The 14093-nt window shown below is 39.3% G+C and overlaps 2 protein-coding genes across 2 annotated transcripts; both read right to left on the reverse strand.

The window, feature by feature from the left end:
* Positions 1-298: 298 nt before the first annotated feature.
* On the reverse strand, positions 299-2586 carry LOC141592472 (uncharacterized). Its single transcript, XM_074413156.1, has 6 exons — positions 2323-2586; positions 2114-2224; positions 1919-2017; positions 1120-1297; positions 733-931; positions 299-614 (listed from the first exon to the last, which is right to left on the reverse strand). The coding sequence occupies exons 1-6, from the start codon at positions 2418-2420 to the stop codon at positions 508-510; spliced, it is 792 nt and encodes a 263-aa protein (XP_074269257.1). The 5' UTR covers positions 2421-2586; the 3' UTR covers positions 299-507.
* A 553-nt stretch (positions 2587-3139) lies between these two features.
* On the reverse strand, positions 3140-6396 carry LOC141592473 (uncharacterized). Its single transcript, XM_074413157.1, has 6 exons — positions 6141-6396; positions 5821-5922; positions 5639-5737; positions 4219-4396; positions 3621-3819; positions 3140-3495 (listed from the first exon to the last, which is right to left on the reverse strand). Exons 1-6 carry the CDS (start codon positions 6239-6241, stop codon positions 3389-3391), a joined length of 786 nt encoding a protein of 261 aa, XP_074269258.1. The 5' UTR covers positions 6242-6396; the 3' UTR covers positions 3140-3388.
* Positions 6397-14093: the final 7697 nt, after the last annotated feature.

Genomic DNA, 14093 nt, shown 5'->3' on the forward strand with positions numbered 1-14093 from the left:
AGTTATGAAAATCCAGTTACAGGTGAAGATGCAAGAAATTCAAATAAATCCAAATAAAAACAAAGCAAATTAGAAAATCCAACGAAACCGCTAGTATTCAATCCAATAATCCACAACTCAAATTCAGTTTAAAAACTGAATTGCAGTATCAGACCTGAAATTTGAGTTCAAGATCGAGAGTTCAAATTGAGTTCCACCGAAAAGACAAAGAAAGGGTGTATGTGAGACCAAATTGAGGAAAGGAAACAAGATTGAGAAAATGACTAGAATGTAACTGTGTGGTTATACAGAAAATAATGGAAGGTCATAGTGTTATGTATAAAGATCAGAATGACAGTTTAGAATTAGTAGTTAAGTAGCCGCGTCAGCCCTGGTATAGTCTTATACTCTAAAAGACCTCCTCAAATTCTAATTAGTAGCTCTAGCTCATTGAATTTCGATGTCTGCTCTACATCAGACCCACGGAGCACATGTGGAGATATCATTCCTGAGTGCTTACAGGACGATTCAGAGGTATCTTCTACATTGTCTGTCACATGTGAAACAGGAAAAACCTTCAGGATGAATAACTCGTGCACGCTTAAATTTCACATTTTCAAGAGGAGGACTGATATCTGCGGAAAAGAGACGTGGGGTAGATTGCATGTCAGAGTTATAACTTGATAGCAGCAGCATAGCAAAGGTATAATATTACAAATAGGAGTAAAAGGTTGAATATCTCTATTGACTTACCAGGAGGAAAAAGTCGAGGTTCCAAACGGCAACAGATAGTTACATCATCAGAGCTATAGAGAACTTCAGCATAAAACAATTCCAGAGGAGCTTCAGGGTCATTCTTGCGCTTCGCCAAGAAGTTGGCATGGCTGACATACTTCCTTTCCCTCCGAGCAGGCTGTGCATTGATCGGCTTCACAAGATAATACTCGGCACCCTAAAACATTTCCAAATTCCATAGTTAGAAACATGAACGAATAAAGCCTTAATCTCAGAATAATCTTGAGCGGTTTAATATGAACCGTAATTTGAACAATCAATGACCAATAAAATAATGACGGACATAGACATATATATCATCAAGGTTAAACCCAAAACAAAGAAGTGGGTGGGTGGGGGGAGAACCTCATTTCTCCTGTTGTAATCTGCTAATCCCAGCGCTGCAGATTCAAGACGACGGTAACTTATCCATAGTGAAGTGTGCGCATCAGGTCTATTTGTGAGCTTAGGAAGCATGTGCATGACGTGAGTGACACGCACGTGTCCTTCTTCATTGAATGCATTACTCCAATCTACTGTAAGACTATTGAATGTACATTGCCAAAAATGCAGATACGTAAGTCACAACTACACAACAATATCCAAAAATTACAATGCATAAGATAGAAAACAGTTACGAGGAAGCTTAGGGAATAGGGATTGTTAGGATACAAAAGGAAGAGGGAAGGGGAGATTAGGGGAAAGAACGAAAGAGAAAATGAGGGAGTTTTCCTCCAAATCTTTTTGTTTAATGTTATAGTAGAACTAGAATTGCCCCCTAATTTTCCGTCGCTTCGCTTTTCAGCCTCCAAACAATGGTTAATGTCAACCACATGAGCAGATCATAAAATCCATCAACACTAACAAGTGAAACTCAGTACAAAGGGCACTAACCATTAAACACATGATCCAAATGTTGACGATGAGAGTGACGCCGAGGGCAATCCAATTACGATCCCACCCTTAGTTTCATTTTGAAATTCTCTCAGTTCTTTTGGCCAATAGGAAGGTTATGTCATCTAATAATCCCACCCGTAGTTTCATTCTTCTTATCATATTTTGGTGACCAAAAAGAAGTCAAAGGGAGAGGAGGTTAGAATCTACCTCGTATACCAATGTGTATACCTACGATAGAAGTGTATATAATGGAGTTGAAAAAACATACAATTGGGTAATCCAATTACGATCAACTTTGGCAAGACCTTTTTTCTGCCTGGCATTACCATTCACCTTGTCATCGATGGCATCAACATCAACTCTCAACCTGGAAACAGCGTAAGTGTCGATAATTATGGGACAGAAATCTCAATTTTGGCATTAACAAAAACAATAATCAAGCAAACGTACGTAATTCACTTACAGATGAAGAATTTTGGCCATATGAATATCACGGGGAACAAATCTAGTGGCGCGACTGCTACCAGAGACATCCTTGATTTTGGTGTTGTTGCGGCTTTTTTGGGATTTAGGTCTGTGATTAGTTCGATTTTTAATGTATAAGAAACCCCAATAATTGAGAAACAATGAAAAAAAAAAAAATCAAAAGGCAAGGTAAGGAAGAATACGAACTTGATTGTCAAATTATTTATGTCAGTGATGATGGGCGTGGTGTCTGCGACCTCGGGATTCATGGCTTCCTCCATCTCAAGTTGCACCTCGGGATTCATTGATTCTCAAGTTTTGGGATGTTATAAATGGGTCGGACAACCGTGATATATATACATGTTCATACAAAAGAATGAATTGTGAATTACATCAATTTTTAAGTTTAATTACATCATTTATTTTTACCAATCTTTTCTGGGTATTGCTACCATCATTTCCTTCTTCTACACGTTACTCTTTACATGAGTAGCTTAAATGACATTTCATAAATTGTACTCTGTAAATGTTACGAGCTAAGAGTTGAAAATTCTCGACTTTAGAGAGATGGATTCCTTAAATTGTAGGCGAAATTAAATATAAATCACCATAACATTTGATGTTTGTTCACTGAGGTCTAAAGCTACTGTAAATGCACAAAGCATGGTGCATTATGGTTCCAAGGTCCAAAAAATAAGTAGGAAGAAAGATTACAACCATTCAAATGGAATGAATGAATCTATAACTGTACGTCTTCCAGTCAAAGAGGCCATATGCATAACAGCGTAACAGTCTACTGCTATGTGCTATATTGTCTTTCTCTACGCTTAAGATGGAAGTCTCGAACTGTCCCAGCTGTTTATAACTTTTAAGGTTGGACACTCAATTTATAACGAAAAACATAGCAGGCATGGCCTTGAGGTGTTAAACAGCTCAAAAACACAGTTTCCGTCATTCGAACATGTAGAACAAAGACATTTGAGTTGCTTAAGGCGTTAAACCACTCAAACCGACTGTTTCCGTCAATCCAACATGTAGAACAAAACCATTTGAGAAGTTCAGAATCACAAGTTCTACAAGACTGCAACTACCAGCAATGAAGGTTCAGCTGTAGTCCATAGACTCTAAAAGATCTCCTCAAATTCAATTTAGTAGATCTAGCAAATTAAATTTCAATGTCCGCTTTCTAACCCAATCTAACAATTATGGTTTACTAACAACAGACCCACGGAGCACATGTGGAGATATCTTTCCTGAGTGCCTACAGGACGATTCAGAGGTATCTTCTACCTTCTCTGTCACATGTTAAACAGGAAAAACCTTCAGCATGGACAACTCGTTTACGGCTGAATATCGCATTCTCAAGGGGAGGAATTATATCTGCAGAAAAGAGATTTGGGATAATTTGCATATCAGAATTAAAACTTGATAGCAGCATTGCAAGGGTCTAATTTTACAAATTACAAATAGTAGGACTAAAAGTTTGAATATCTCTGTTGACTTACCAGGAGGATAGAGTCGGGGTTCCAAACGGCAGCAGATAGTCACGACATCAGAGACATAGAAAACTTCAGCAAAAAACAATTCCACAGGAGATTCAGAGTCATTCTTACGCTTCGCCAAAAAGTTGGCATGGCTGACAAACTCCCCTTCCTTTCGGGCAGGCTGTGCAGTGATCGGCTTCACAAGATAGTACTCGTCACCCTAAGACATTTCCAATTTCATAGTCAGGACTCAGGAACACGAACAAATTAAGCCTTAGTCCCATCTGAACAATCAATGAAAAGAAAAGGAAAATAGATAGAAAAGCACTAAAAAAAAAAAGTAGACAAAGCCACAAATACTTGTGTATAACAGCCTTACACAATTTTTATTGTAAAATGGGTTCTTTTAATAATTAGTTTTACCCACTAATATGGCTATGTTTGGATTCATTTTGAACTATCTTTGTGTAAAACAGCCATACATAAGACTAACCGAAAAAAGTGATATATAAGTAAAGATAAGCAAGTCATACAAATGATGGACGTAGACATGTACATCACATAGACATATATATCCGCAAGGTTAAACCCAAAACACGGAGATGGTTGGTGGGAGAACCTCGTTTCTCTTGTTGTAATCTGCTAATCCCAAAGCTGCAGATTTGAGACGACGGTAACTTATCCATAGTGAACGGTGCGCATCAGGTCTAGTAATCATCTTAGGAAGCAAGTGCAAATAGTCAGGGACACGCAAGTGTCCTTCTTCAGTGAATGCATTACTCCAATCGACTCTAAGCCTAGTTAATGTCCATCACCAAAAATGCAGATATGTTATTCACAACTACACAGTTCTTTATCCAAAATGCAGATATGTCCATCACCAAAAAGGCATCAACTAGAAACAGTTACGAGGAAGCTTGGGAAATGATTAAATACAAAAGGAAGAGGGAAGGGGAGATGTCGGGGATGAACGAGAGAGAAAAGGGAGATTTCCTCCAAATCATTCTTATGTTGCAATATATTTAGAAATTAGAATTGTCCTGAAGGCCGAATCTTTCCCTTGCTCCCATTTTCTCCATCCAAACAATTGTTCATGCCATCCACATGACCACATTATAAGATCCATCAACACTAGTAAGCCAAAACTATGTACAAAGAGTAGTAGGTTAATAAGATGCACTAAGCAATTAAACACTTCCTCGATAAATTATTACAGTTTCTATGCTTAGTAGGATATCAAAGTGGCATATTGAATTTTCATTACTGTAACTGTGTAAGTAAGTAGTGAATATTAATTAACCCTTTGTTTGGATAGGGGAATTTGGAGGAGATGGATTTGGAGGGAGACAATTTTCTTTGTTTCGGTAACTTTGCCATAGTGAACTGCGCGCATCAGGTCTATTCAAAAATGCAGATACATCACTCACAACTACACAACAATTTATCCAAAAATTACAATGCATTAACTCTAAAACAGTTAGTAGGAAGCTTGGGGATTGTTTAGATACAGAAGGAAGAGGGAAGGGGAGAAGAGGGGATGGACGAGAGAAAAGGAAAAGAAGGTAATTTTCCTCCAAATCGTTTTTAGGTTACAAATAGATATAAATTGACCCCTGACGTTCCCTCGCTCCCCTTTTCTCCATCCAAACAACAGTCAATATCATCCACATGACCATATCATAAAACCCATCAAAACTAGGGCAATATGAAACTGATGTCGCTATGCAAATGTCACCCGTGAGTGGCCTTTTGAAATTACCTCAGTTGGAATGAACATAGACAGATTAGGAAGGTTAAGTTCATCTCATCCATATGTTGCATATTCCTATTTCACTTAAATAATCTTAAGGACTATTATCTGTTTTTTGGGGACCAAACTGAGGTGCGCAAGTAGGGAGATCAGAATTTACGTATAATGTACTCCGTAACTAATACGGTCTTACAGTATACATATGTTTAAAGTTACGAGAGGGACTGGTAATGATATAGAGAAGAACATTAACACTAGAAGTATAATTGAGTTGATAAAACAAACATACAGGTTGCTAATCCAATTACGATCGACTTTGGCACGACCTTTCTTCTGCTTGGCATTGCCATTCACCTTGTCATCAATGGCGTCGAGATCAACTCTCAACCTGGAAATTAAACAACATAAGCATCGATAATTACGGCATAAAAACCTCAATAAATCTATGGCATAGAAACATAATTCACTTACAGGTCAAGAATTTTGGCCATATGAGGATCAGAGGGAACAAAACTACTGCTGCTGCTGCTACCACAGACATTCGTGTTTGTACGGCTTTCTTGGGATTTTGGTCTGTGGAAAAGGAATGCGACAAAGCTAAGGCCTTGTTTGGATAGAAAAAAAAAAGGAGAGAGGGAGGAAATGGAGGAAATTTCCCGCCAAATCCCTTCCCTTCCTTTGCCTCCAAATTACGCAATTCAAACACACCCTAAATCCGATTATTAAGACAACGAAAGACGAAACTACTCTGACACGGTAATTGAGATGAAAAATAAAAATAAAATACCAACTTGATTGTTAAATCTTGGAAGTTAGAGAGAGGCGTGGAATCAGAGACCTCGGGATCCATGGCCACAGCGGGAAGTTTGTTTAGAAAGCAGCCTTCTTCCATCAAACTCGGGTTGTACTGTTGCACGGCCACAATTATGTCTAGGTAAAAATGGAGACCCGATCATGTTTAAACGTACAAGTGTGGGCATGATTCAGTTTCAATGAGCGACATACGGCGGTTCGTAAATCGTAATTTGGATACTCAAAATTTCGTGTAATCGAAAACAACAAAACAAATTACATATAAAATGTGAAAATTAAGGTCAAACTTTAAATAAAGAGTTATTTTATAGGAATAATCTATCCAGTAATTATTCAATTTTATCAATAATTTCAATTAAATCCAACCTATACACCCTACCTTCCCATAACAGTCTAAGTTAACCGGCTACCTGCTCATAAGATCATACTAAAAATAAAAATTCTAAAACTAATAAAATAATACTAAATTCTAAAATTAACAAAAAAAAAAAAAAAACCCTCTCTTATCTCTTGCCTGTCCTATTCTCTCGGCTCTCACTTCTTCTTTATCCCACCAAACAAATGCCTACCATCTCCATTACGACTCCTCCATCACCACCTGATTCCTCTTCTCCGATCATCAGACACCCTACAACCACACTTCACCACTATACAAAAATCGACAGAAGCTCTTTATGGTTATCTTTATTGTCGTTGTTACCATAATGGTGTTCCGAAACGCCAGGAGAGAAAGAGAAAACGAAAATTTGGGTGAAGTAATTGGCGTCGAATCGTTAATTAGTCAATATAATTATGAAATGGAGTGTTAGGCCGAATAGGCCTTCCGTATTCCGCTCCTTGTGTTTCCCAATTTATCGTTATCCGATGATTACAATTACCAAATTATTGTATTAAGCAAATCCATTGTATTTGGCTGAGTTTGATTCAATGTATCAACCAACTACTTGATGTATAAATAGATTGATATGTGGAATAATAAAACAACACAATTCATTCACACAAGCTACATATTTTCCTAAATATAACTTAACATGGTATCAGTGTTCTTCAGTTTTTCTATCAAACATTTGTTCGTCTTCTAAAATTAAACATGGCGAACAATGATATTCCCAATTCCGCTGGTAACTCTGAAAACAAAATCGATCCTTTGTCTCCCTTCTCTCTTGTTAATCAAGAAGGGCCTGGGCAAACGATCACCCAAATCAAACTCCGGCATGATAATTACGAAGAATGGTGTCGGTCCATGCGTATGTCTCTTAAATCGAGACGGAAATTTGGTTTCTGTGACGGCTCAATTGCGAAGCCGACTACTGATTTTCTCGCTGATCAATGAGTTGTCATCCATTGCACGATTGTGCAATGGATTATGCATTCAATCGATCCCTCAATTCGGGATAGCATTTCGTACACTGAGGATGCTTCCGTGTTATGGCGCGAATTAGAGGAGCGCTTCTCCGTTGTCGATGGTTCGAAAATCCAAGCATTAAAATCGCAATTGAATGACTGTAAGCAAACAAAGGGTATGTTGGTGACCGCTTATTATGGTAATTTAAAACTTTTGTGGGATGCTATCGCTTCCTATGAGCTGCCCTTTGCTTGTAAATGTGGTCACTATACTTATGGCATTTCACAGGAAGCTCTTGCGCGACAGGACTCAGACCGCTTACACAAATTTCTAATGGGTTTGGATGCTTCTTTATATGGTTCCATTCGTTCTAATCAATTGGCCCTCGATCCTCTTCCTTCTCTCAACCGTGCTTACCAGGTTGTTCTTCAAGAGGAACGGTTTCATGCTGATCAAGTCGCGGCTGCTATTGATTCTACTGACATTATGGCATGTACGGTGAGGCGTGAGGCTGGGTCGGCTTCGACTATTGATTGGAGAGCTCTCCGCGAGCAGGAGAAGCAGGCCAGACGAAAGTTGTCCTGCTCGCACTGTAATGCTACAGGCCACGAGGTACGCTCTTGTTTTATTAAGACCCAGCAGTTTCCGGACTGGTGGGGTGATCGGCCTAGGACTCTCGATGAGATGCGTGCCCGTTCGCTGAAAAAAGGCTCCATCGTTCCCTTGCTGATGCGAATATGGTGTTCTCCACACCCAATTCATCAAATGCTCATGATCGTCTAAACGGTATGTGTATGTCTCTCGATTGGATTATAGACACAGGGACGTCACACCATGTCACGGGGGATATACGATGGCAGATCGAGTCTTACTCGATCTCACCGCGTGCCGTGAGCCTGTCCAATGGGCTCTCCGTTATTGCTAATATGGCTGGAACGGTTCACTTGACTGATTCCTTGATTATTCATCATGTTTTATTCGTTCCTAACCTAACTTGTAATTTGCTTTCCGTCTCTCAATTGAGCGCTGCAACCCGCTTTGTTCTCCATTTTACTAATACCTCTTGTTACATTCAGGACCCTTCTACGAAGATGCGTATTGTAGTCGGTGAGTTGCGGGACGGACTTTATTTTTTGCGTGCGGTGGTCGGATCAGTGGTGCATCGTGTGAGCACGTCCGACGTTTTTAATTTATGGCATAAGCGGATTGGACATCCGTCAAATAAGATTGTAAAATTACTTCCTCCTCTTAGACATTTAAATGCCGATTTCGAGCATGTTTGTGATATTTGTCATTTTGCGAAACAAAATCGATCCAGTTTTTCTTTGAATAATAATAAGACTTCCGCTATATTTGATTTAATTCATTGTGACTTGTGGGGACCTTATCAAACTTTATCGTCTTGTGGTGCAAAATATTTTCTTACCTTAGTCGATGATTATTCTCGAGCCGTATAGGTCTATTTGTTGATGGATAAAAATGAGGTTACCGAAATATTTATGAATTTCTTAGCCATGGTTGACAATCAATTTTATAGACGAGTTAAAATTGTTCAATCAGATAACGGCACAGAATTTGAGCATATGGCCGACTATTTTTTTAAGCATGGCATTTTGTTTCAAAAATCTTGTGCCGGCACTCCGCAGCAAAATGGCCGTGTTGAACGAAAGCATCGTCATATTTTAAATGTGGCCCGTGCTCTTATGTTCCAAGGTAATCTTCCCGTTTTCTTTTGGGGTGAATGTGTTTTGACATCTGCCTATTTAATTAATCGGACTCCCTCCACTTTACTCCACAACAAAACACCTTATGAATTGCTCTTCGGGTCTGCTCCTTCCTATGATAATTTGCGGGTTTTTGGATGCCTTTGTTTTGTGCACAATCAACAAACACGGGGGATAAGTTTGCCAAACGGAGTCGTAAGTGTGTTTTTCTCGGCTACCCTTATAATAAGAAGGGCTGGCGAGTATATGATATTGAAACGGGCAAGTTTTCTGTGTCTCGGGATGTTCATTTCTTTGAAAATAGCTTCCCGTATTCTTATGACATAGGCAAATCTCCACCAAACGAGTCCATTTTATTTGAAACACCAGACTCTTCGACCGCCTTTCCCATGGGACCCGATTTGTGTCCCGAGGATGGCGGGGGGCACCTCGGTAGTTGATGATGGGACGGATTCTCCTGTTGAACATGAGAGTAACGGAAGAGCTTCTAATAGAGGCTCTGTTGATAGTAGTCATCAAACGGGTCCTAATAATCAAGCTGGTTCCTCCACTCCTTCCGCTACACCTCAATTGGGTCGTGGAAAACGAACCAAACGTCTTCCTCCACACCTAAATGACTACGTTCTCGAGACCACCACCGCCGCCACTAATTCCCAACCCGACTCACCGAACTCCACATCCTCAGGTACTCCCTATGCTCTTACTAATTACGTGAATTGTAACAAATTTTCTCCTCGCCATAGACACTTTCTTGCAGCTATTACCACGGGAATTGAACCTCCCAATTTCCGAGTTGCGCTTAATGATCCAAAATGGTGCCGGGCTATGCAAGATGAAGTCACGGCTCTTGAGAACAATGGGACTTGGGAAATCACTGATCTCCCACCTAATAAGAAAGCTCTTGGTTGCCGTTGGGTTTACAAAATCAAATATAAATCTGATGGTAGTATTGAGCGGTTTAAAGCTCGATTGGTTATTTTCGGGAATAATCAGGTTGAAGGCATTGATTATGGAGAGACTTTCGCACCCGTAATCAAGATGGTAACCGTTCGGACCTTGCTCGCAGTTTCCGCCATTAAAAATTGGGAGCTTCATCAAATGGATGTGCATAATGCTTTCTTGCACGGTGACTTGTCGGAAGAAGTTTATATGAAATTACCCCCGGGTTTCAGTCAAGGTAAAGAGGGTAAGGTGTGTCGTTTACGGAAGTCTTTATATGGGCTTCGTCAGGCACCGCGTTATTCAGTCCCATTCGTAGTACTCTCTTTTCAGCTTTTCCAAAAATGAGGTATGCTTACATGTTTTGGTTTACGTCGATGATCTTGTTATTGCTGGAAACGATTCGGAGGCTATACAATTGTTCAAAGCATATCTTGGGACACGGTTTAATATGAAGGATTTGGGTGCTTTGAAGTATTTCTTGGGCATCGAGGTCGCTCGCAATTCTGAAAGGATTTATTTATGTCAACGAAAATATGCACTCGATATAATTTACGAAGCTGGGCTCTTGGGTGCTAAACCCGCCATTACTCCTATTGAACAACATCATAAACTTGGGCTTGCGTCTGGTGCCTTTCTTGATGATTCCGAGAGCTATCGACGTCTCGTAGGACGTTTGGTCTATCTCGCAGTTACTCGTCCTGATCTCTCTTATGCCGTTCATATATTGTCTCAATTTATGCACCAACCACGCAAAGAACATATGGATGCAGCTCTTCGCGTGGTCCGTTACCTAAAGGGTAGACCAGGTCAAGGAATTTTGTTTCGTTCCGATAGCACTCTTACTATTTCCGGGTGGTGTGATTCGGATCATGCGGGTTGCCCTTTGACTCGAAGATCGGTTTCGTGGTGGATTATGTTTCTTGGCGACTCTCCTATTTCTTGGAAGACAAAGAAACAACAAACAGTGTCCCTTTCTTCTGCAGAGGCCGAATATTGGTCTATGAGGACAAAGAAACAACAAACGGTGTCCCTTTCTTCTGCAGAGGCCGAATATGGGTCTATGACCGCTGTCCTATGCGAATTAAAATGGTTGGTGGGTTTGTTTGATGGGCTCGGTATTCCCGTTCCCCGTCCCTTCCATGTTTTTAGTGACAGTAAATCTGCTCTTCAACTTGCTCAGAATCCTGTCTTTCACGAAAGGACAAAGCATATCGAGGTGGATTGTCACTTTATCCGTGACGTTATTTCTGCTGGTTTGATAAAACCCTCTCATGTGTCTACCCACACTCATCTCGGTGATATTTTTACAAAGGCTTTAGCATCGCCGCAATTTAATATCCTCCTACGCAAACTGGGCAGTATTGACCTCCATGCTCCAGTTTGGGGGGGGGGGGGTGGTGTTAGGCCGAACAGGCCTTCCGTATTCCGCTCCTTGTATTTCCCAATTTGTCGTTATCCAATGATTACAATTACCAAATTATTGTATTAAGCAAATCCATTGTATTTGGCTGAGTTTGATTCAATGTATCAGCCAACTACTTGATGTATAAATAGATTGATATGTGGAATAATAAAACAACACAATTCATTCACACAAACTACATATTTTCCTAAATATAACTTAACATGGAGAATAGGGAGTTTGAGGCTGGTATTTTTAGGGGTCTGATATCGGACATGTGGGCTTTGATGTCGGAAAATTGGCGGCTTGAGGTTAGCAATCTAAATCGTATGAGAGCCAAAGGACGAGGAAGGATTCATGGTAAAAAAACGAAGAGGAGGTTATAATTCTGTGGGTTTTGTGTCGGTGGTGGTGAGGAGAGAACAAGGGAAGGGGGAGTGAGAAGGAGGGTGGTGGTGGCATCGGAAGGGAATAGGAGAAGTATAGAGGGTGGAGCCGTAGGAAGTCACTGTTAGTGTTGGTGGGGAAGAGGGGGAGTGAGGAACAGCAGGCGCCTTTGAGGAACAATGGGAGTGGGAGGAGCGGTGGTGCTGATGGTAGTTAAGCGATAAGTGATTTAAAATAACGTCGACGGTACGAGAGGGGGTGGTAGAGGTGGTAGGCGATATGGTTGTTGCGAGGTAGGCTTTTGGATGGTGGATTGGTGAGATGAGTGTTTTTACAAAAAACAAGGGAAGGAAGTGATAAATTTAAGAGTTAAATAAAGAGGAAGGTAAAGGTTACCTGATATAACCGGTCAAAAAAACGAGTGAGTCTGTTATTGGAAGGTATGATGTATATGTTGGATTTAATTTGAATTATTGAAAGGATGGAGTAATTACTGCATACCACCCATATGATGAATTATTGTTATGAAATATCCCTAAAATAAATTGGGAGAAAATAAAATATTAGAGGGAATATCATTTAATAACTAGTTTAGAACCCATATATATATATATATATATATATATATATATATATATATATAGAGAGAGAGAGAGAGAGAGAGAGAGAGAGAGAATCCGGTGAGTCTACTCCCTTAGATGAGTCTTGAGTCCAAATAAGGACCGTAGGATCTAATAAATTCAAGTGCTCAGATTGTGCCACGTTGCATACATAAGTCACGCTCTAACTTCTCGGGCTCTCTCTTCTTTCTTAATTTCTCGCTGCTATAGTGCAAAATCCCCCAATTTACAAACCTAAAGCTTAAAACTTATGTAAAGCAATCAACACAACACAAAGAAATCAAACACGCCTCTTTTTCTGTCTCTCTTCTCCTCAAACTTCTCCAAATTCACAATTTTCATGGAAAAATTTTGATTGCTTCTTCTTCTCTCCAAATTTGCCCAAATCGACCACGATACTAAACAATTCTCAGTGATGTCATTGATGATGCACGACGATATCAAGCGAATTAATCAACTATCATCATCGAATCGAATCAGGAGTTCAAAAAGAAGAGGTAAAATCCAATATTAAATTTTAGAAGAGTAGTTTTTTCAGTTGAAAATTTTATTTTACAGTGTAATAACATGAGTTAATCACTCGATTACAATATTTTTGTATACAATTCGATTATGTTGGTTGCAAATTAATCACTCTGTTATTGTTGAAATAAGACTCGATGTGAACAAATAAATAAGTTGGAATAAATAAGATGGAGGGAGTGACTTATTATAATCTATGTTTGTTTTATAACACAAATTAGCTATTATTGTAACACTTATTTGTGTTATTGTAATTTTTCTTGTTAACCTAACTCACGTTAGGTTACAGTAACTCATGTTTATAGTTATCGTAACTCATGTTTTGGTTATTGTAACACTTATTTGTGTTATTATAAGACATATTTACTAGTACTATAATATATATAATACGGTGTATATATCAGTTATTTTTCAGTTTTTCGATATTGTAACACTTATTTGTGGTTATTGTAACACATTCATCTTTGTCACTCATAATTCATAGGACTATTGTCATTGTAACATATAAGTGTTTGTATTGAAATGAATGAAATTGTTATTTATATTAACACAAATTCTCAATTGTAACGGGATTAAATATGAGCTGTTATAACACATCTTTGTTAATATTGTAACACATATGTTTATTATTGTAACACATATATCTTTGTCACTTCTTAACCATTTTTAGCTTTGTCACTTACATAACATCATCATCATGGTGATAAACAACTGGCAGACCTCCTGGTGGAGGATCAAAAGTCTGGTTAAACCCAGGATAATCATTCTCCATCCTTGCCCATTCCACATCTCCTTACATGCACCCTATTTAAAATAGCTTCCTGAATCCTGATGTCCCTGTCTAAGGCCCCCCTTGCAGCTCCATATCTACTAAAAACTACATAGGGGTCCTCTTGCATCACATCCTGTGCCACTGGGGCATTCATCATCCCATTCCCCGGAATATCAAATTCCTCCCCAGCACTATGACGCTCATCATGTCCATTATT

Source organism: Silene latifolia, chromosome 7, assembly GCF_048544455.1.
Source record: "Silene latifolia isolate original U9 population chromosome 7, ASM4854445v1, whole genome shotgun sequence".
Classification (NCBI taxonomy): Eukaryota; Viridiplantae; Streptophyta; class Magnoliopsida; order Caryophyllales; family Caryophyllaceae; genus Silene; species Silene latifolia.

What these genes read in the sequence shown, in the direction of transcription:
- LOC141592472 (XM_074413156.1), bottom strand. Translation starts at nt 2,420, where the DNA reads ATGAATCCCGAGGTGCAACTTGAGATGGAGGAAGCCATGAATCCCGAG. An exon ending in CGTAATTGGATTACCCAATT is followed by an intron (nt 1,298 to 1,918) that starts GTATGTTTTTTC and finishes TACATTCAATAG; the next exon opens with TCTTACAGTAGATTGGAGTA. An exon ending in ACCTCGACTTTTTCCTCCTG is followed by an intron (nt 615 to 732) that starts GTAAGTCAATAG and finishes TCTTTTCCGCAG; the next exon opens with ATATCAGTCCTCCTCTTGAA.
- LOC141592473 (XM_074413157.1), bottom strand. Translation starts at nt 6,241, where the DNA reads ATGGAAGAAGGCTGCTTTCTAAACAAACTTCCCGCTGTGGCCATGGAT. An exon ending in ATGGCCAAAATTCTTGACCT is followed by an intron (nt 5,738 to 5,820) that starts GTAAGTGAATTA and finishes TTTAATTTCCAG; the next exon opens with GTTGAGAGTTGATCTCGACG. An exon ending in ATTACAACAAGAGAAACGAG is followed by an intron (nt 3,820 to 4,218) that starts GTTCTCCCACCA and finishes GAAATGTCTTAG; the next exon opens with GGTGACGAGTACTATCTTGT.